This window comes from Plutella xylostella, chromosome 7 (assembly GCF_932276165.1).
Source record: "Plutella xylostella chromosome 7, ilPluXylo3.1, whole genome shotgun sequence".
Taxonomy (NCBI): Eukaryota; Metazoa; Arthropoda; class Insecta; order Lepidoptera; family Plutellidae; genus Plutella; species Plutella xylostella.
Genome location: NC_063987.1, coordinates 9271857 through 9292075, shown reverse-complemented (window position 1 = coordinate 9292075; position 20219 = coordinate 9271857). Strand labels below are relative to the sequence as shown.

General features: G+C 37.9%; 3 protein-coding genes across 7 annotated transcripts in view; 2 read left to right on the top strand and 1 right to left on the bottom strand.

Moving 5' to 3' along the window:
* Nucleotides 1-15095, top strand: part of LOC105397557 (ubiquitin carboxyl-terminal hydrolase 8) — a 28280-nt gene extending 13185 nt beyond the window's left edge. For 4 of the 5 annotated variants that reach the window (XM_048622091.1, XM_048622093.1, XM_048622094.1 and 1 more), the window contains 6 exons: nt 7130-7260; nt 7982-8081; nt 9752-9877; nt 10875-11069; nt 11625-11968; nt 12381-15095. In XM_048622091.1, the coding sequence (XP_048478048.1) occupies nt 7130-7260; nt 7982-8081; nt 9752-9877; nt 10875-11069; nt 11625-11968; nt 12381-12483 (999 nt within the window). In that variant the 3' untranslated portion in view covers nt 12484-15095. Of the gene's footprint in view, nt 1-4868; nt 5047-7129; nt 7261-7981; nt 8082-9751; nt 9878-10874; nt 11070-11624; nt 11969-12380 lie in introns of those variants that run through there. The other variant, XM_048622095.1, reaches the window with a different exon arrangement.
* LOC119690851 lies at nt 15089-16529 on the bottom strand. Its single transcript, XM_038106932.2, has 3 exons — nt 16176-16529; nt 15789-16056; nt 15089-15561 (listed from the first exon to the last, which is right to left on the bottom strand). The coding sequence occupies exons 1-3, from the start codon at nt 16284-16286 to the stop codon at nt 15434-15436; spliced, it is 507 nt and encodes a 168-aa protein (XP_037962860.2). The 5' UTR covers nt 16287-16529; the 3' UTR covers nt 15089-15433.
* Nucleotides 16530-17502: 973 nt separating this feature from the next.
* LOC125488816 (zinc finger BED domain-containing protein 4-like) lies at nt 17503-20047 on the top strand. Its single transcript, XM_048622306.1, has 2 exons — nt 17503-18983; nt 19993-20047. The coding sequence occupies exons 1-2, from the start codon at nt 17503-17505 to the stop codon at nt 20045-20047; spliced, it is 1536 nt and encodes a 511-aa protein (XP_048478263.1).
* Nucleotides 20048-20219: the final 172 nt, after the last annotated feature.

The following is a 20219-nucleotide window of genomic DNA, read 5'->3' as shown; positions in this document are numbered from 1 at the left end:
GCAAAGTTAGCGTAGTCGGACTCTAACCTTCGTTCATGATACGCCGTAGTCGGCGTCATAGATTAAACTAACTTATGAAGAGCCAAGATAGAAAGATGTGAATTAAATTACATAAAAACATCAATAAAGCACTGAAATACAGATCATTATTCTTATAAGACAAGCCCACAATGTTACAATGAAACATGTACGAACCCTAACAAGGATAAAATGAGCTTTTACAATTTCAAAAATTGTCCTGATTAGATAAAATTAATATACACCTACATCTATAAAATGTTCGATTATAACAGCTTACATATAAGGGTCAAAATCAGAGAGGTGAGCATTTTAGGTTTTCAAATATCTGAGAAATTAAGTTTTATTTTGAAGAAAACTAACAAGTGGAGTCTGTTGTGGCATTTGTCATGAACCTATCCTGTGATGAGGCACGCACAAAATTATATATTTTAGAAATTATACCTGTTAATAAGAATAATGACAGGGTCAAGAGTCATTTCGGGAACACTTTTAATTATTTTTTAAATAATATTATAACGAACACGTTTAAGAATCCCCTTCAACAAATTGTAATTAACCTTTTCCTAAATCAGAAAATATTATTATTTTGATTTTTTTCATAATGAAAACACTTATTTTTCAAATTACTCTCCATAAATTTCCAATTTGTGCAAATTTCGTTCCATAATTTCAATTTATTGTATACATTTTTGCACTACGTTATATATTATTATTATAAATACAAAGGTTTCAAGGTAATTTAATGCTGTATATGCAAGATTTAATAATAGCATTACATAATAGTGACTTATTTGCCGTTTTTGTGATGTTCCCGAAAATGATGGGAGTGTTCCCAAAATGACAACGAAGTTCCCTAAATGACGTTGACCTTCTCTAAATGAACGCAAAGCTAGGTTTTTGGTACATTTGGTGCATGAAAATAATATAATCATCATCATCATCATCTCAGCCATAGGACGTCCACTGCTGAACATAGGCCTCCCCCAATGATTTCCACCTTGTCCGATCGGAGGCGGCCCGCATCCAGTGCTTCCCCGCGGACTTGAGTATATCGTCCGTTCATATCGCGGGGGGCCGCCCAACAGTGCGCTTGCCGGTACGTGGTTTTCACTCGAGGACTCTTCTGCTCCACCGACCATCAGTCCTTCGAGCAATGTGTCCGGCCCACTTCCATTTCAGCTTACTGATTCGATAAGCTATGTCGGTTACTTTGGTTCTTCTACGGATCTCTTCATTTCTGATTCGATCACGTAGAAACACGCCGAGCATAGCCATTTCCATAGCTCGCTGGGTGACTCCAAGCCTATTCAAGAGGCCTAAAGTTAGAGACCACGTCTCGGCACCGTAGGTCATCACTGGCAACACGCACTGTTCGAAGACTTTCGTCTTGAGGCACTGGGGAAGTGAAGACGCTTCGTAATTTCCCAAAAGCTGCCCAGCCAAGTTGGATTCGCCGAGTGACCTCTATCTCGAAGTTGGATCTTCCTAGTTGGACTGTTTGTCCAAGGTAAACGTAATTTTCCACCACTTCAAGAATCGAGTTCCCTATAGATATTGAGGTGGGCGCTACCTGAGAATTGGCCATGACTCTCAACTTGTCCATATTCATTTTGCTGAGGTCTTCCAACGATTCTGCCATAACCACGATATCGTCGGCAAACCGAAGGTGAGAGATGTATTCGCCGTTGATTGCCGAGTTCTTCCCAGTCTAGGAGCTTGAAGACATCTTCCATCGCATTAGTGAAGAGCTTTGGAGATACTTATAACATCTCCTTGTCTCACACCTCTCTGCAATAGAATTGCTTCCGTAGTCTGGTCCTGTACTCAAACTGACATGGTGGCGTTTCAACACTTCGATATACCCGTAGTCAATGTGACACCGTTGTAAGGCGTTTAGCACCGCCCACGTCTCGATCGAATCAAAGGCCTTCTGATAGTCCACAAACGTTAAGGTTCTATTCTTTTCTCTGTGGCGGTGCAAGTACCTGCACCTGGCTCTCTCGAGTGGAACCTTTGCGCATATCCCCAAGGTCTAAACTGCCTTCCTAAGCTTGGACCATTTCCCACCACGCTGGTCCACTGCGGGTTGGTGGGTTCATATGCAGGTTTCCTCACGAGGTTTTCCTTCACCGGAGCGATGGTATACATGGTACTTCAGTTAAAATAACTCATTGGTACATGTTAGCTCCGAGATTTGAACCCGCATCTCTTGCGTGAGAAGCGGGCGCTTACCCGACTGAGCTACCAACGCTAAGGTTTTTTCTGACGCCTTTTTTGACTTCCCCTTCTCTTAATTTTTATCGTTCTCCATCTTACTCGTACTAAATGGATACCTAAAACCAAAATTTTGCAAGTTTATGGTTTTATAAGCATTAAAGCATCATTTTGCCCATAAAAATGGCATTTCAGGAACGTAGGCGTCATTTCGGGAACATCTGTCATATACCAGAACGTTCCCGAAATGACCGTTCCCGAAATGATTATTCGTTAAATATTTTCATGTCACGCTTGACGCCGCCATGTTAAATATTGGTTTTAGAGATTATGAACAAGTGAGCAACAATATTTATAAGAATTTTGCTATAAGTACGCAAATTTTCGAAAAACTAATTACTAAAGAGCGTTCCCGTAGTGACAGGGAATTAAAGTACGCTTCACACATATGAAATTAAAAGGCACTTACCAACAAAATCTAATATATATTTTTCGAAAACACAGCACACGCCTTTCGCTTTGAATTGTGAACTTTACACTGCTGCTCGCTAACGCCACCTGGCGTGTGTTGTTTTATTTACATCGACCGATATCCACCACGTTCACGGAATGATTTGATAAACGACGGACAGCATTTGAATAGCCAAAATATGGAGAAGTTTTACTTGTAATAATGTAATTTATACGTATATTCTTAATTTAATTATACTAAAAGCTAATATTAAAATATGACAGTATTAAGTGATAATTAAAAAAAAAATTGACTTGTCTGAACTATGAAACATGGAATAAGGACGCATTCCCGAAATGACGATTTAGACCTTTTTTGTTTAAAATCAAATAAAACTAACCATAGCGAAACAAATAGGCTGAGTGTACCGTAATTATATGCACAGAACCTTTATTTTGAAATAAGTATTTTAGTAATATCATGTAATAAAATGAGGAAAAACTTTGTCGGAAGCATAATGCTCACCTCTCTGATTTTGACCCATAATTACATACGCCATATTCGTAACAAATAAAAACTAACTTGTCTAGGTTAGTAAAACCACTATAGGTACATACCGCTACCCCATAAATCCGCTGTTCTATTTTTAACTACCGCATACTGAATAAAATTAATGCCTTTCAGACTTGATCCATAAAATTATTAATGGTTTAACCACTTCGGTTGGCGAAGCAATGTGGAATAGGCAAGGTCATATGCTTAGGTATACATAGAACTGTTTTACAAGTCATATTCGATCATATTTTGCACGAAGGAAACCGTTTTAGAGTGCCCATAATACATGAGAATTGAAAAAAAAAGTATGAAAAATATGTTGTCTGAACAAATAAGGAAATAATAACTATTTTCGTAAATTCTAAGGATACGATATACCTACCCACTGCAAAATCGATAATTGTGAAAATAGATTTAACTATTAATAAACCAGTGATGCGGATACCAAATACACCCACATGAGAAAATCTATAAAAACTATAAATAGATCTCAAAGTGAAGACCTTTCTCTTATGGTGTACTGAATTTATAACAGCGAAGCATACACCCACATAAGAAAATCTATCAAAACCAGAAATAGATATCAATTTTTCAGAGTTTTCTTTTTTTTTTTTTTTTGTAACTTACAAATAAATAAATAAATAAAGCTAAATGCGAAGATTTCTATCTTAAACAAGATATAAAGAAAGAAAGAGGGTGTGTGGGTAGTGTGGAGGTATTATTTAAAGAGTATCTCAAAATACATAAGTAGGTATTATTAGTCAAAAGTTATTTTGCAAACTTATTGTAAACAACTTCAGTCCTACGAGTTTTCGAAATTCACGAAAAATATAATGGCATCCGTTAAGCTTTTAGTCATAACAAATTCCTCGAAAACCTCCAAAAAAAAAATATGTAACGTAAGCTTCCAAATAATCATTCGAGCACGTAACAATCACACAACGTTTGAAGAGCACAAATCCATCAGAAATAAGATCTTCCCGACCTTTAACTGAGAGATCAAATAAGAAAAAAACCTGCAATTAAATTTCACCTCCGACGTTGACCTTGCCACCCCACGCCTCCCCAAGACTGGGGGGTGACTTACCCCCTACATGTGAACTTCAGTTTCCCCACAACTATGCTCGCTAACGCACGCAAACAAACCATAAACGAAAATAAACAAGAAGCGACCTCTTTTTACACGAAAAAATATTCAAATTAAGAAAAAAGTGTTCGTTGCTTTTGCAGCTCAATTTAAAAAGTTTACGTTCGGAAATCAAAACAAATGCTGCGTTCGGTTTTGTCGACGATTTTCATGCTGTATCTAATATTTCTTCTTGTGCTAGTGTTTCCATTATCAAAGTACACTAAAATACGTAGTTTTCTCTAAAAGACTGAAAGCTTTTTGGCTGTAAACTGTTGAACGTGAATAAGTTCGTCGCCCCCAATCTGTCTGGTGCGAGTGACACGACGGAGAGTAACCGGCGACAGTCACGAATGGAAAACTTCAACCCTCTGTTACTTACAAACTTAACTTAATCATTGATTAACTTAGAAACTATTACAGTATTAAAAACTAAGCTAAAAACATTGTGAAGAAAAATCAAAAGTCTTAATCATTCGGACATTACGAAAGCTCAGAACACGGACTTAAAGTGAGTGAAAACGAACTCAAGTGGGTAAAGTGAGCGAACGCGCTGGCGTGTAAAGTGAGCGTGCGATACGACCACAGATGCATCCCACTGGACACAGCTAACATGGTGCTCAAAGTCAAAGTGAGGCTAAAGTACTCCCAGAACCATATTGTGTGGCTGTTCAGAAGGGTAAGTATGTGTGCCGAGACGTTTGTAGAGTCAGGTAACGCTAACTTTGCAACAGAAACCAGTAGTGCCAGCGGCTGAAAAAGTTTTTTGGGGCCAAAAATATTCTTTGTAATGTCTGACACTGACACTGACAGTCATGGTGCGATTTATTTTTTTCATTAGGCCACCAACTTTCATCCGTTACAAAGTTAACGTTGTCCGACTCTATGCGAATATCGCCGCTATGGATTTGAATCCTTGTATGCTGGGTGTTTTTTTACCCGCAAGAAGCAAGAGGATCTTGGTTTTGTATAAAAAATGGCATAGTTTAAATATTATCTATTTCCCTTTTTAAACATAGTAACATTCAGACAGATTTTATCGTAGCACGATCCGTCGTAAAAAAACACCCTGCATAGCACAAATACTTACTTTTGTTGATTGGATTTATACCTATTCTAATAGTTTGTTATTAAACTTTTAGCACGTGTAAACGTTACAAGCACATAATATCTACAAAATTTAATTGAAAGAATCGTTATTCAGACCCGAAACGGAAATGAAAAACTTAAATCTTTTACGAAATTTAAAGTATTAATTGTGGTCATGAAATACTTTAGTCTTACAACTACCTAACTGTTTCATAATATAAAACATGCCAGACAGATTTTCCAGTTAAAACCCTCTATATTTCTTCGAAGAATTTTAAATGTATAGATAGAGGCTTTAAAGAATTCGTGAAAAGGTCGTCAAAATTCATTATTTACTACATCATCTACCTGAAAATTCAACTGGTCTAGCTAAGTCCTTTTCATATTTCTTTTTATGTTGATTCCACGAAATCTAGTTATGAATTTTATTGGCCGAAGTAACGTTGCATGCATAATGAGCTAAGTGCTTCAAACTGTAGCATTTTATTTTACTACCATCAAAATCACTGGCGATTACACTATTTATTCTATTACCTTAAGTTTCAATTCAGTCCATCATACATAATAATATGTAAGGAAAACTTATAAGAATAAGAATTATTACATTTTTCCACGTGTTTTCCCCTTGAACTTCACTTCAAATGTCAAGTCCCTAAAGACTATGATTCTGCTTTATGTTGTTGGGATATGATTAGGGTTAACGTTACTAAATCTTTGAAGTGGCATAATACATACCGCCTGTTGGTCGTAGCGAGGAAGTATAAACTGGAAGACTTATTCCCAAATAATTATTTATCATATTATTTTACAAATCACATGAAGCTGTAAATTTACTTAGGTTTGCGACTATAAGGTCCGATGTGTGAACCAAACCACCAAATTGTTTTACTCATTTTCGCTGATAAGTTTATACAAGCTATGTCACTTATAACTTAACTGTGCCGATTTATAACATGGTCACTTTGAGACAGTCTAACAATAAAACCTCAGTTATCGGTAAGGCAAAAGACACACAGAAAAGACTTAAGACGACGAAGGGTAGCAGACGGCGGGGCATTTATACATTATATATTTACACGTCGTATGTACCTACATGTATAAATATTATATTTACATGTGTCGAATCGCGACGCTTTTAAATATTTTGTATGAAAATGGATCGAAGAGGCGAGCCGTCTATGACGTTCATCTTATGTCTTTCCAGTGTATCCTAGGATACGTTGTTAAAATGTTTGCTTTGTATAATCCCAGCTAATTGCTAATACGCCTGAATTTTTGCCATCCAAACATCTCATCTCATAATCCATGTCAATAACACTTATTATTATTGGCAGCCAGATGTAACAGTAATATGCGGGGCTTAGGCTGCGTCTCCACCAGGCAAACTGTTTGCCGCAGTTTGATTTAGCTAATATAGTAAGCCAGCGAAGCAGTTACTTGATTAATTGAAAAAAGGAACTTTTAAACCTATGCCTGTCTCTTTCCGTTCGCATGTTTGCCAAGGCTGAAATATATTTCAGGCCGAAATTAGATAGTTCCTTTGTGCAACTCAGCGGCAGTGTGCAGCATCACTACGCCGCTAACTCAGTCTCTGCAAACTGTTTTCCAACTGGAGACGAGCCTTATACTTTTAAAAACCTTGACCAGTTAATCTGACCCCTCTCCCCCCACAGAGCCGCGGGCTCACGGGCCTCAAGAACCTGGGCAACACGTGCTACATGAACTCCATCATCCAGTGCCTCAACAACACCGCCATCTTGGTCAACTACTTCTGTAATGGACAGTACTTGCAGCATGTTAACAGGTCAGTGGGTAGAAGACAATAGATTTTAATATTAGTTTATTTAACACCACATACAGCAAACAATAGGTGGCCTTATCGCTAAAAGAAAAATCTTAAGATATGAGCTCCACAACACTCTATCGTCAATCGTCCTCAGCCTATCACTATCCTCTACCTAAAGGTGACAGTCAAACAGGCTGTAGAGCGTCCAACTAAGTATTCACCTCAAATTTAATAATCACCTCTTTCTTGCAACATCCTACATCATCTCGAATTTTCTCGCATCCCCCAGTACAGTCATGCAGGAAACTCACAGTATTGCGTCAGCGGTGACTCTTACTGCCGCGTCGTAGCTAATCCAGTTAACGCACGTTTGTGGCAACGCGGGTTGCGTGTTGGCTGGGACTTGACGGTGTATGAACTCTGGGTGACGGTGTAGGGAAAGACGGAGAAAAGTTGCTTTGTCATTACATGTGGGGAAGGATGAATGTTGTTTTGTCTCTAAATGTTTGCTATCTAAGTCAAATCGTTTCTTTCATTACACATTCTTTAATTTAAAAAATATTCTTTCATTCAATCACTACCGGCTTATCTTTTTTTGCTGGCAATTGTTCCACTGAGTTCCTTCTTTAAGACCCAAGAATGTGCCAGTGCTCAGCTGAAACCAGTGAATTTTACTAGATTTTCCAGACGTGTATTTTGCCATGAAACCTTTACTAACTGTAGTACAATTTCTCTGTAGATCTCACGGCACGCGCGGGCAGATCGCCGAGGAGCTGGCGGCGGTGGTGCGCGCGCTGTGGTCCGGACAGTACCGGTTCATCGCCACCAAAGACCTGCGGGTGAGTTGTAATGAGAGAGAAGGATAACACTTGGAATGGGGAAGACTTGGCACCGTATGTGACTGTTATCAATCAGTAATCCTTAAGAGTAACTGGATCTCCGGGTGACTCGCAATCATAAAGATAACACTTGGGATAGGGAAGGCGTGGGTGGTACCGTATGTTAACGTTATCAATCAATATTCTTTGACATTCAGGAACAGGGAAGAGTTGGTACCGTATGTAAACTTTATAAACATAAACATAAACATATCTTTATTGTAATAAGTAAAAACATACAAAGTGGGGTAGCCCTGGTTCCTAAACTAGGGTGACCTGTGTGTCAGGAACCAGTTCCTTCCAAACAGTGAACAATTCTAGTTAAGTATTACAATTATTGACATACAAAATTAATGTGTTTTGGCAGAGTTTAAGTGGGTTAGTAATTAATTATTATCAATCAGTAATCCAGTACTAAAGACAACCAGTAATTAAGATTCACTTCCAAATAGAGCTACTTCGTCGTCAATGACGCAGCGACTGGGGACCAATAGTGGTAGAATATGTTACAAATTATGATGACGAGAAGATAATAATTATGTCAAGGCCGACCTTCCGATATCGTAAGCGATTCCGCAATAATCTCATAAAAGCTCGATAAACGATATAAAACGTTTGAAAAGCCATCCAAAGCGCGCGATTATCGGCCGAGCAACACACGGCGAAGTTGAAGGTCGCAATTACTATAGAAAACACCCCTCCCCTTGTGATCAGGGACTGTCAAACTATTTGTGCAGGAAAGTTCCGCTCGCGTGGAGCTTGCCAAGTGATTGTATTCGATCAAATCAACCGTACGGTTTTTTAGCTCCAACGGTAATCGCTAAAGAAGTTTTTGTTTTGCAATGTTAGCCTTGTTGCTTTGGTCATAACTTGCGTTTATATCTTATTTAAATGTTTTAAATAATCTTCGATTTTTCAATAGTCAGATAATTAACATATTTTAATGATGTAATGTTAGGCTGTATTATAATAATAAATTTGGAGCAACCAACTATAATTCTGCCTATTCTTGCATTTTTCTTGCCAAGTATATTTTCATACCTTCGTATCGCTAATTTAAGACTAATAGGCCTAGAACATGCGATGAACTTTTCATTAGTAGTAAATAATCCCACATTTTTATACGCTGTAAGTGTTTGGTATTTATACATCCCGGAAACACTAGGTTTCGTGTTTTTTGGAGTGTTTCCAAATGTGAAAGCCTATTTGTGTACTTTTGGAACAAATGAAAGATCGTGGTTGCGATAAGCGTAGACATGTAAATTTGTGATGGCAACTGAATAAAACATACATAAGCTCACGACTATTTTCCGCGAATAACATGGTATTTATATTTCGCATTATATTGGTTGCGAATTTGATGGTTGAACCATAATAATACCATTATAAGTTCCAATTGAATTTCAAGGAAATAAAGAACAAAAATATTATACCAGTTATCAGAAAAAAACACTATATTTTTTTAAAACATACATTGATTGTTTTTCAAAAGTTGAGGCCTCTTTTTCAGCTTTTAGTGAGACGCTGCTCTTCCTATAAACATATAACGTTGCCACAATTTTTGAAAGTACATTCTCTATCTAATCCATCACTTTTCACACTCATCTGAACCCACATCTTCTACCCCCCAGAACGAGGTGGGCAAGCACCAGCGCGCGTTCCGCGGCTGCGAGCAGCAGGACTCGCACGAGTTCCTCACCATCCTCATGGACTGGCTGCACGACGACCTGCAGGTGCCCACCCACCAGCCCACCAAGGTAATAGACTTGCCCACCATGTCGACTGTACTGTAAGTGCAGACTATCCCACCAAGTCGACTGTACATTAGAACACCAAGTTATGGCGGACTAGCCCACCAAGTCGACTAGCCCACCAAGGTAATGACAGACTAGCCCACCAAGTCGACTAGCCCACCAAGGTAATGACAGACTAGCCCACCAAGCTGCAGCAGGACTCACCATCCTCATGGACTGGCTGCACGACGACCTGCAGGTGCCCACGCACCAGCCCACCAAGGTAATAGACTAGCCCACCACGTCGACTAGCCCACCAGGTCGACTAGCCCACCATCCTCATGGACTGGCTGCACGACGACCTGCAGGTGGCCACGCACCAGCCCACCAAGGTAATAGACATGCCCACCAGGTCGACTGTGGAATAGCCCCCCAAGGAAGTGAAGTGGCACACCAGCCCACCAAGCAAATTGCAGACTAGCCCATAATAACTGTACATCAGCCCACCAAGTACATTCACCAGCTTACCAAATCAACTGTGTGTAATATATTAATTAATCTACATTTCCTTTTAACATGTACACTACATCCAATCTTAATCTCTGTTTCCCTCCATCCAAAGGTTGTCTGGCAGAGATCGCTTTTAGTGATAAGACCGCCTTTTGTACCCTAATTGAGTTGAAATTTGTTAATATTATTATTCTTTGTTGGTGTACAAATAAAGTGTATCTATCTATCTATCTGTGCACCAGCCTACCTACTAGGTCAACTACAGACAAGCTTACCAAGTAATTGTGTGTGTGTGTGTGACTCCACTAAGTAAACTATACAGGAGCCCACCAAGCCAACTATGCATCAGCCTTTTATGGAGGACTCTCCCAAGGAACGACACACAACACAATAAATTATTCTCAGCCTTTCTTATCCAGTCATGGAGTAGCATCGGCCTTGAACCTTCTTAACTAAGTTAAACACTATAAATTAGAAGTAACAATTTACCTACCCTACAATTATATTTCAGGAAACCCTCCCGCCAGCCGAGAAGGCGTGGCAAGAATACACCAAGTGCAAGGAGAGCCTCGTCCTCCGCTTGTTCTACGGGCAGATGAAGTCGTCCGTCCACTGCAAGACTTGCTCCGCTAGTTCACTGACCTACGAGTCGTTTAGTAACCTGTCCTTGGAGCTGCCGTCGAAGCATAATCGGTGTACGTTGCAGGTGAGTTGGAGATTTTGAGTGTTTTTAAAGGAGGGTTATCAAAAGATGGACACAGTATATTATAACACTTTTGCTATCGCTTTTGCTGTCCATTATATTATTGGTTTTTTGACGTTCCAATTCCCATACATATTTGATGACTGCAAAGGAAAACCAACTTTACTTAGCAGACATAAGGAAACGTCAAAAATACAATAATTTAGTGGAAGCTCTATAGTAAACGTGAGTAAGTGGCTCACTGTTAACGACATTGCAAGAAACAGGAAGATAATTTTTGGCTACACACTGTAGAATAATCACAGTCAATAGAACATTTTTGATTAGACGCCCTGATCACCTGTGTACGTAGTCAATACATGCATTTCAATTACCAAACAACGAATCTTCTTTGAATCAATTATAATTTTATTTTATTTTACGTGGTGACCCTGACGTGATTAGCTTATAACATCTTATTTATTGCGCATACATTTCGTTGTTTAATATTTGTGCAAGACCGACTATTATATTAAAAAATATTATTTTACAAACACTAAACCGTATTTTTCTCCACAGGACTGCCTCAACCTATACCTGCACGGCGAAACAATCCCGGGCTGGAATTGCCCGAACTGCAAAGAAAAGCGAGACGCCGTAAAGAAACTAGACATTTCCCGTCTACCCCCAATCTTAGTCATCCACTTCAAGCGATTCTACGTCGACCCCAAAGAATACATGTGCAATGCGTATAGAAAGAAACAGACGTATATAGACTTTCCGTTGGAGGATCTAGATATGAGGCCGTTTTCCCTGCATGGGTCTTCGAATCAACTGTATAATTTGTACGCGGTGTCCAATCATTATGGGTCGATGGAAGGAGGGCATTATACGGCATATTGCAAGAGTAGTGTTTATGGAAAGTGAGTATTTTTTAGGTTTTTACTATGTAGGTTGATCATGCGTCATATGTCTACAATATAACGCATGATTTACACATAGATAAATCTTCCGGAGTCCTAATTAGGAAGAAAACTAGACTTTGTATTCACGACTTAACTTTATAATATGGATATCGATCCACATGAATTCACTATAACATTGTATAAGCGGAGGTGCCCTGCATACGATATGTATGACTTCTGTTGCCTTGAATAGGGTCCGTGTTTACTGGCCATTGTACGAGCCTATCCGAAATGTAAAATAAATTGGCACGGATCTCCCTACCAATGAAGGAAGGGTTTTAGGTCTAGTCCACCATGCTGGCCTAGTGCGGGTTAGTGGACATCTATTTGCAGCAAACTAATACTAATACTATAATCCGTCCGTTCGCAGATGGTACAAATACGACGACCACGTGGTGACCGAGATCCCGGCGAGCGAGGTGAAGTCCTCGGCCGCCTACATCCTGTTCTACACGTCGCGCAGCGTCACGTGATGCTAGAGCGAGACGGCAGTAGCGGCGCTCTCGCTCGCACCACGCGTCTGATTGGCCAGCCTTTGTGGCGGGGAGTAGCGAAAAATTGTGGTAAAATTCCGTGTGAATATGGTTGCTGTTTGTGCTGGAAATTTCGGTGTAGCATATTTTGGTGGTCAAAAATTTTGAGTGTCACTTGTCACGTATGTAAAAATTGTAATCTTAAAAACGGAAATTACGATATATTTCTTGGACGCAATTATGTAATGCAGTCTCATTTATAAAAGATATCTTGGAAGTTCTGGTGCCTGTTGCAATGATTGGCCGATCAGACTATAGTGCTCGAGTAACTTAATGAGTGCGCTGTTTGTAGTATTGAATTTGTGAGCGAGTGCGGTTGGTGCATAAATTGACGTGTCTTGGATGGTTCTACAAGTGTAAACGTGTATTGTTATCGCGATCATTTCGTTCCCTACCCTAGTCGTCCCAATGTACTCGCTACCGTTTCACTCTTTGGCAAGATAAAATTTTGGATTTGTGAAAAATATGATGTGTAAAATCTGATACATTGGATTCCACACTTGTTGAGCATTATGTAAAAGACGTCAAATGAAATAAGGGTATACGCGTCTGTGATCACAGCTAGAAAGAGAACATAAGGTTTGTAGCGACATGTATTTGTATAAAAAAACTACTTGTAAAAATATTATTAGAGTATTCAATGTCTTAGAGTTTTCCCTTGTATCAAGAATAACCAATGTTTTATCAGGATTTATTGATGGCTATAATTATATACTTTTGCATGGATAAAGTTTACATAGGGTTAGAAATTTTATAGTATGTACTACATTTGTACACCAAATTCTACAGTAATAGCCCTATGATAAGTGGCATATTTTATCATCATCCAGTACTTTAGTATGAGGTAATAAAATCTTAGTTTTTAAAGCATTTTATTTAAATTTGGCGATCCATAATATAATTACTTATTTGGATATCTTGTTACAAGGGAATGTCACCACAGAATGTAAGAGATTTTGTATGTTGTGATTATTATAATTATTTAAAAAACATTATTTTTATGTAGCCGTAGTTAATTTCCTAAATGTATAAAGTAGCACCCAGTAATTTTATTTTGTATGTTATAGTGTAGAATTGTTTTTGTTAATACAAGTAATAGATTTGATTTACCTAATAAGTTGTATAAATACCTACTTACCTTGGGTCCCAATGGTTTAATTGAACATTACGCGCACAGGTATAAACTATTTGAAAATGGACAAGCTGAATTCTTAGTTTCTTAATATTCCCTCTTTCGCCATTATCCTATTGTATGTTTATCTGTGCGCGTTATGCTTACCACTTTAAAATTTTGTTGTCTAAAAGTTTAGTATTTTTCTTTCTGTATTATGTGTTAATAATGTTATTATATTTGACCTACCATCCATTTGGAGAAATGTAAATAATTGCTTCTGCTAGATACTTAAAGATAAACAGAAAATACTGTATTTTGTATTATGGTAGCGCTGAACTTAGGAATAACACACATAATGCAGGCAACGGCATATCAAGTGACAAAGGAAATTAAAAAGAAACCGTATGATGATTATTTATAAAATTTAGAATAAAAGCAACGCCGTGTCAACATTATCGCATTACGACTCGACGTGATAATAAGTACTCTGAAAATACGTTTTTGAGTGACACAGTTATCATTTAAATGTAATTAAATGGCCTATAAAACTTTTATCTTAATTTTATGCTTTACAGCTCCATCATATTCTTAGAGCGTTCAGTGTAAAACACAGCCGGTCTGTGCCAACATTCGCATACTAAAACACATACGGTCAGCTGCATAAGTCGTTATACACTTTTGTAACTTGTAAAACTGACGAACCGTCAATATTTCAATGGATGGATAGGCGGTTTCAGATTGACAAGGTACAAAAGTGTATAGCTACTTATGCAGCTGACTGTACATACGAACAGAGAACCACCTTTTTTGCGAAGTCGGTTTAAAAAGCACTTGATATGCGGATATCTGCACCTACGTATGTGTATAAATTAATGTTTCTCACTGTATGTCTTCGAAGGCTGATGCAGCCATAGTATAGAGAATTTAAATTTACACATTTCACATCGGTCCAATCAGAACCTCGTGAGTGATACATTCATCACAATGTTTAAATTAAATGTAGGTACATTATGTAAACAGATGACGAATGTTAGTGCCTAAAACTACGGAGTTTCCATAATTCTGTGCCATTTCATTGATTGAAACCAAGTCTAAAAATATGACCTTTGACCCTATAACTACTCATTTTAACTTTCTGTTCAGAGTGTCAATAAATAAAAATTTAATGTCCAAGATATTCTTCTCTGACCACCATTGGTTGGACGTTTTGCTAATTAGTCATAGTACATGAAGCAAAATTGGTTGTTTTGCTATATTTGTAATTGTAAGTAAAGACATATTTCTACAGTTGTATTGGCAAAGCTAAGTTCTTGTGCATCAGAAACATAAATCTGTTTTAACTATTGACAGAAATTGTACATATTGCTACCTTAACTATATAAAAAACAAAAATAAATTATAAATGTAAGGCAAATTTATTAAAATTCTTTGTTTATTATTTGACTTTTTTATTAGTATCAGTCTAGCAGAGTGTCATTAAAAAAAACTACACTTGATACAAAAGGTATGTAATCTTGATGTGTCTTTTTATTCAAACTATATTTTTATCAAGATCGTGTACCTTTTATACAGTCTCCAAAACACCCTTTACAGTTCAAACTTTGAAATGAAATCTAAACATGAACACCAGTGAGATATTGAACTTTTAAATAGTTTTAAAATAATCTCATCATCATCATTGTCAAGCTGAACTACACTTCTTCCAAAGGCGCCACAACACTATCCTCGGTCTTCCTCCCCTGGCCAGTATTAGCTTCAGCTCTGCTCCGCTGCCCTTCAGTCCTGATCTTGTGCCGAGTTCATGAACATGTTCATGTCAATGAGAACATTATCAGTCTCATTCTCGTCATCTTCCTCCTCTTCATCAAAGTCCATGTTGTACGAGTCGAGGGCACCCTTGCGATCTGGAGTAGAATGGGGGAATTTAAACACATCATTTGTTATAGAGACTTCTAGTATTGGTATGATCTCATTTATTTCTAATTTTACAAAAGATTGTTGAGAACAGTGCAAAAGGTAGGTATTTAAGTTATTTGATTGATATTAACAAATCTTAACCACTGCTTAACTTGAACAGATGGTTTAAGAAGAGATGCTAAGAGGTAGTTAATTTTGAAGATATAAAACTTACTCAGCACAGGATTAGTCACACAGAGGTTCAGTTCTTCAAAGTTACAGACTCCTTCATCCAATATCTGCACCTCAGAGGACTTCTCAACCATAGGCTGAGACACACTAAACATAGCCATAGTATCACTTCTGCTTTGTAACAGTTTTTCATCCAAAGTAGCAGTGGACTGTGGACCGATTGGCTGAGGAACGGCGTCATTGGTAGCTGTCTCACTTACTTTTCCATATTTCAGTTGTGTCAACATGCTTTCCAGTTGCAGTCTTTCTATCTGCAATAAAAAGGTTAAGTATAATGTTTTGAGGATAAATAAAGTTTAAAGGTTTTTTTTTGGTATTTATTCTTTTAATGTGCTATTAATATTAAGACAAACAGGTGATTTTCAGTTACCTGTAGCCCATTTCGCTCGGACCTAATTTTTCTAAGTGCATCTACTATCCATTTTTCTTCTGCTAGTAACTGAGCTTCTTGAGCGATTCTCTTGCCAGAACTGTCTTGCATCTTTAGAGGCTTTAAAACACAATTTGATATTCAATTCACGTATTTATTACTTCTCGGCTTTTCTAGACCCGAAAAATGTCGATGAATGGTTAAGAAAATGAACCACTGCCTAACCGATACAAGAGTAATTTTCCGACATGTACACTGTTTTAGGCGTTTATACTATAATATATAAAATTACATTATCAACAAATTTATTTTGCCTCTGAGGCATAAATTCATGAATTATAAATTCTATCAAGTTTCAACTAGAGATAAGTCGTTCCGGACCGTAATAGTTCAAGGAGACATGTCCGATCCCGGACCGATATCGTTCCTGTCCGACCTGCCTAAATTAGTATACTCCACATGTCCGGCAGGCAATACGTACTGTCGCAATGATCGTGAATGAACAACTTGTGACGTTGCCGCTCCGCTCCAACCTGAACTCCGAACGCGAGATAGCGCGACGTTGCCAATTCTCCGCTGGAGATTGTGAACTTGTGAACCGACATCCGACCGAGTGCAGCGAACACAGATGCTCTCCGTTATTGAATTTTCGACCTAAACAACTTATAAATAAGTCACAATTGATGCACTCGAGTCTCTTGAGTTATTGCTTTTTCGGTTTGGATAGACACCTGCATTGCATACTTCCGTTTTCCGTATTTCCGCTTTTGTTTCCGTAAGTTTTTTAGTTTTGTTTTGACAATTTGAATAAATTACGCGTGCCGTAAATGCTGAAATATAGTATTTCGTGTTGCTCTGCAATTGCAAATATTATTGTGTATCAAGTAGGTATTAAGTGGGTCAAGTGCGTAGCTATTTTAAAAATAAAGGACTATATTGGATTGTTTTGACGATTGAATAATGTTGAAATATAATATTTCGTGTTGCTCTGCAATTGTAAATATTTAGTGTGTTGTCAAGTATTTAGTGTGTCAAGTGCGTAGCTATTTTTAAAATAAAGGACTATTGGACTGTTTAAAGTGAAACAAAAAGTTAAATTGATTTCAATAAGTACATTGGTGATTCTACTTGCATACTTTTTAAAATGGCATCACGGAAAAAAACTAGCATACTATGGGATCATTTTACTGAAGAAAACGGTAAAAAAGGAAAGTGCAATTATTGCTCCGATTTTATCTCATTCACTTCAGGGACATTGGGCAATTTAAGTCGACATTTGAAAAGGAAACACCCGACGATTTCATTAGCGCCAGAAGAACGTTTACCAATGCCTGTAACAGACGTACCCCAAGTGCAATTTGAACAACCAGACCTGCTGTCAGCCAACACAAATTTCCGCCCCGCAAACAACCCAAAACCGAAATCTTCTGAACAATTGAAAATGGACGGATTTACGAAAAGGCCCATTACACTGAGCAAAAAAGCCCAATTAGACATGCAATTGCTGCTCATGATAGCAAAAGAATACCAGCCCTTTAATTTAGTAAACGACATAGAGTTCAGAAAATTCGTGACCCTATTGAATCCATCCTACACTTTACCGACCCCGAAAACCCTGTCAGAAAACCTCCTGCCCCAACAATATCTAAAGCTCAAACAAAAAGTTAAGGATCAGTTATCAAAGGCTCTTGCAGTATGCGTCACAACCGATGGCTGGACTTCAGACAACAATGAGAGTTTTATCGGTGTCACTGCACATTATATTGACCCGGAGACCAGTGAACTTTGTTCATATTTACTCGGCTGCATCGAATATGAAGAAAGTCATACGGCAGAAAATCTTCATCAGTTTTTGAGAGAGCAGTTCAAGGAGTGGGATATTGGACATAAAGTGGGGGCGATCGTAAGTGATAATGCAGCTAACATTTTGGCTGCAATCCACTTAAGTGATTGGCGGTCAGTCAGCTGTTTTGCTCACACGCTTAACCTAATTGTACAAACTGCCCTCGGATGTATATCGGAAATTACAGGCAAAGTAAAAAAAATTGTAGAATTTTTCCATAGATCGACAACAGGATTAAATAAACTAAAAAGTATACAACTACAAATGAATGCACCCCAATTGAAATTGAAGCAGGACGTTATTACACGCTGGAACTCAACGTATGACATGCTGGATAGGGCCACAAAGATAAAAGAAGCCTTGATTGCTACATTGGCGCTTATCAGACAAGATTTAGTACTATCCGCTGAAGACTGGAGGGTAATCGAAAGTGCTGTCCCGATTTTAAAAATTTTCTACGAAGTCACTACTGAAATTTCAAGCGAGAAAACAGTAAGTCTCTCCAAAGTGATCGTCTATTGTAGACTACTTTCGCGACACATAGATCAGCGCGTGTCGCGAACAGAATTAGAAGATCCAACCCAGATCAAGAATCTGCTGCAAACATTGCAAGATCAATTGAAAAAGCGTTTCAAAAATATAGAAACGAGCGTGTTGCATGCGGAGAGTACGATACTGGACCCCAGATTCAAGCACCGAGGTTTCCGACTTGAACAGAACTACGAAAAAGCTTTAGCAGACCTGAAAACAAAAGTAGGAGCAATGCGACCAGCAAATACGCCGCACCTGGCTGAACCTGCGCCTCCTTCTGCTATCGCATCGAACACACCATCTGCAACTGCAACCTCGGGAAACTCAATCTGGAACGAATTTGATACGGAAATAGCAAACCTAGTTCCAGCAAACAATACAGCGGCGGGAATAGTCGAAATTAATAAATATCTGCAGGAACCTATTATTAATAGGTCAGAAGATCCACTGCTTTGGTGGCAAGCGAGAAAAATGGTGTATCCCCTATTATACAGATATGTATTAAAAAGATTGAACATCGTAGCCACGTCAGTGCCCTGTGAAAGGTTGTTTTCCAAAGCGGGGTTGACTTTGACTAACCGAAGGAGAAGATTAAAGGCGAAGAAAGTATCACAATTACTGTTTATAGGACATAACTATAAGTAAAGAAATATTTGTAAATATGTACATAATACGTATGCCACTAAAAATAACACATAAAATTATATATAAAAAAAAAAAAAACAAAAAAAACAAAAAAAAAAAAAAAACAACAAAAAAACAAAAAAAACAACGTATATACGTAATAAATAAAAAAATAAAGATCATGTATATACAATCAGTTGATTTATAAATACGCCAACCAAAATGTACTTACTAATTAAATAAATAAATAATCAAAATAGCAATGTTAGTCACAAAATCATTACATTTGTTTGTACATACATGTAAAAGTTCAATTCAATTCAATTTTGAATTGAATTGAACTTTTACATGTATGTACAAACAAATGTAAAAGTTGAAATTATGTAGTTTTGGTTGACAGTCCTAAGCCTGTTAAGTATGAAGGTAAATCAATTGATTATCATAACCATAGACAAGATCACATGAACTAAACTGGCCAAATAGCTATACTCCAAGGACTGAGATCATTAGTTTCCACCTCCGCGGACCGAGAACGAGATCGTGTACTCCGGGAACGCGTCTCCCTGTGCCGGACTATAGTATACTCCGCGGACTATACTAACGGAACCCTGTCCGCACCGAAGAAGACACGGTGCATGTCCGGTCACTTCAAGGACAGGATTGACTGATCTCTAGTTTCAACCAAAAAATAAAAGTTAAAATTACAAACGAAACAAACTTGGTGACATTGACATTTTGTACACAGAGTATTCTACTATAATTTTATCTGTGCTCAGTGGTGCTCAACCTTTGTTCTTTCGTCATTGTGCTCAACCCAAGGACTTTACAAAGTCCTTGGCTCAACCACAACCATGCTCAACTGCTCAGTGATTAATCAGTGTCTTTTTCTGAGAGAGAGAGAGAGATGCGATAACTTAAATGTGTAGTTGACAAAAAAATATTATTATTTATAGGAAAGTCGTTCCACGGGGCTTGCTATACAGATATTGATAATTATAAGTATTTTATAAACATTGTAAGTACCTACATTATACTCGATATACGTA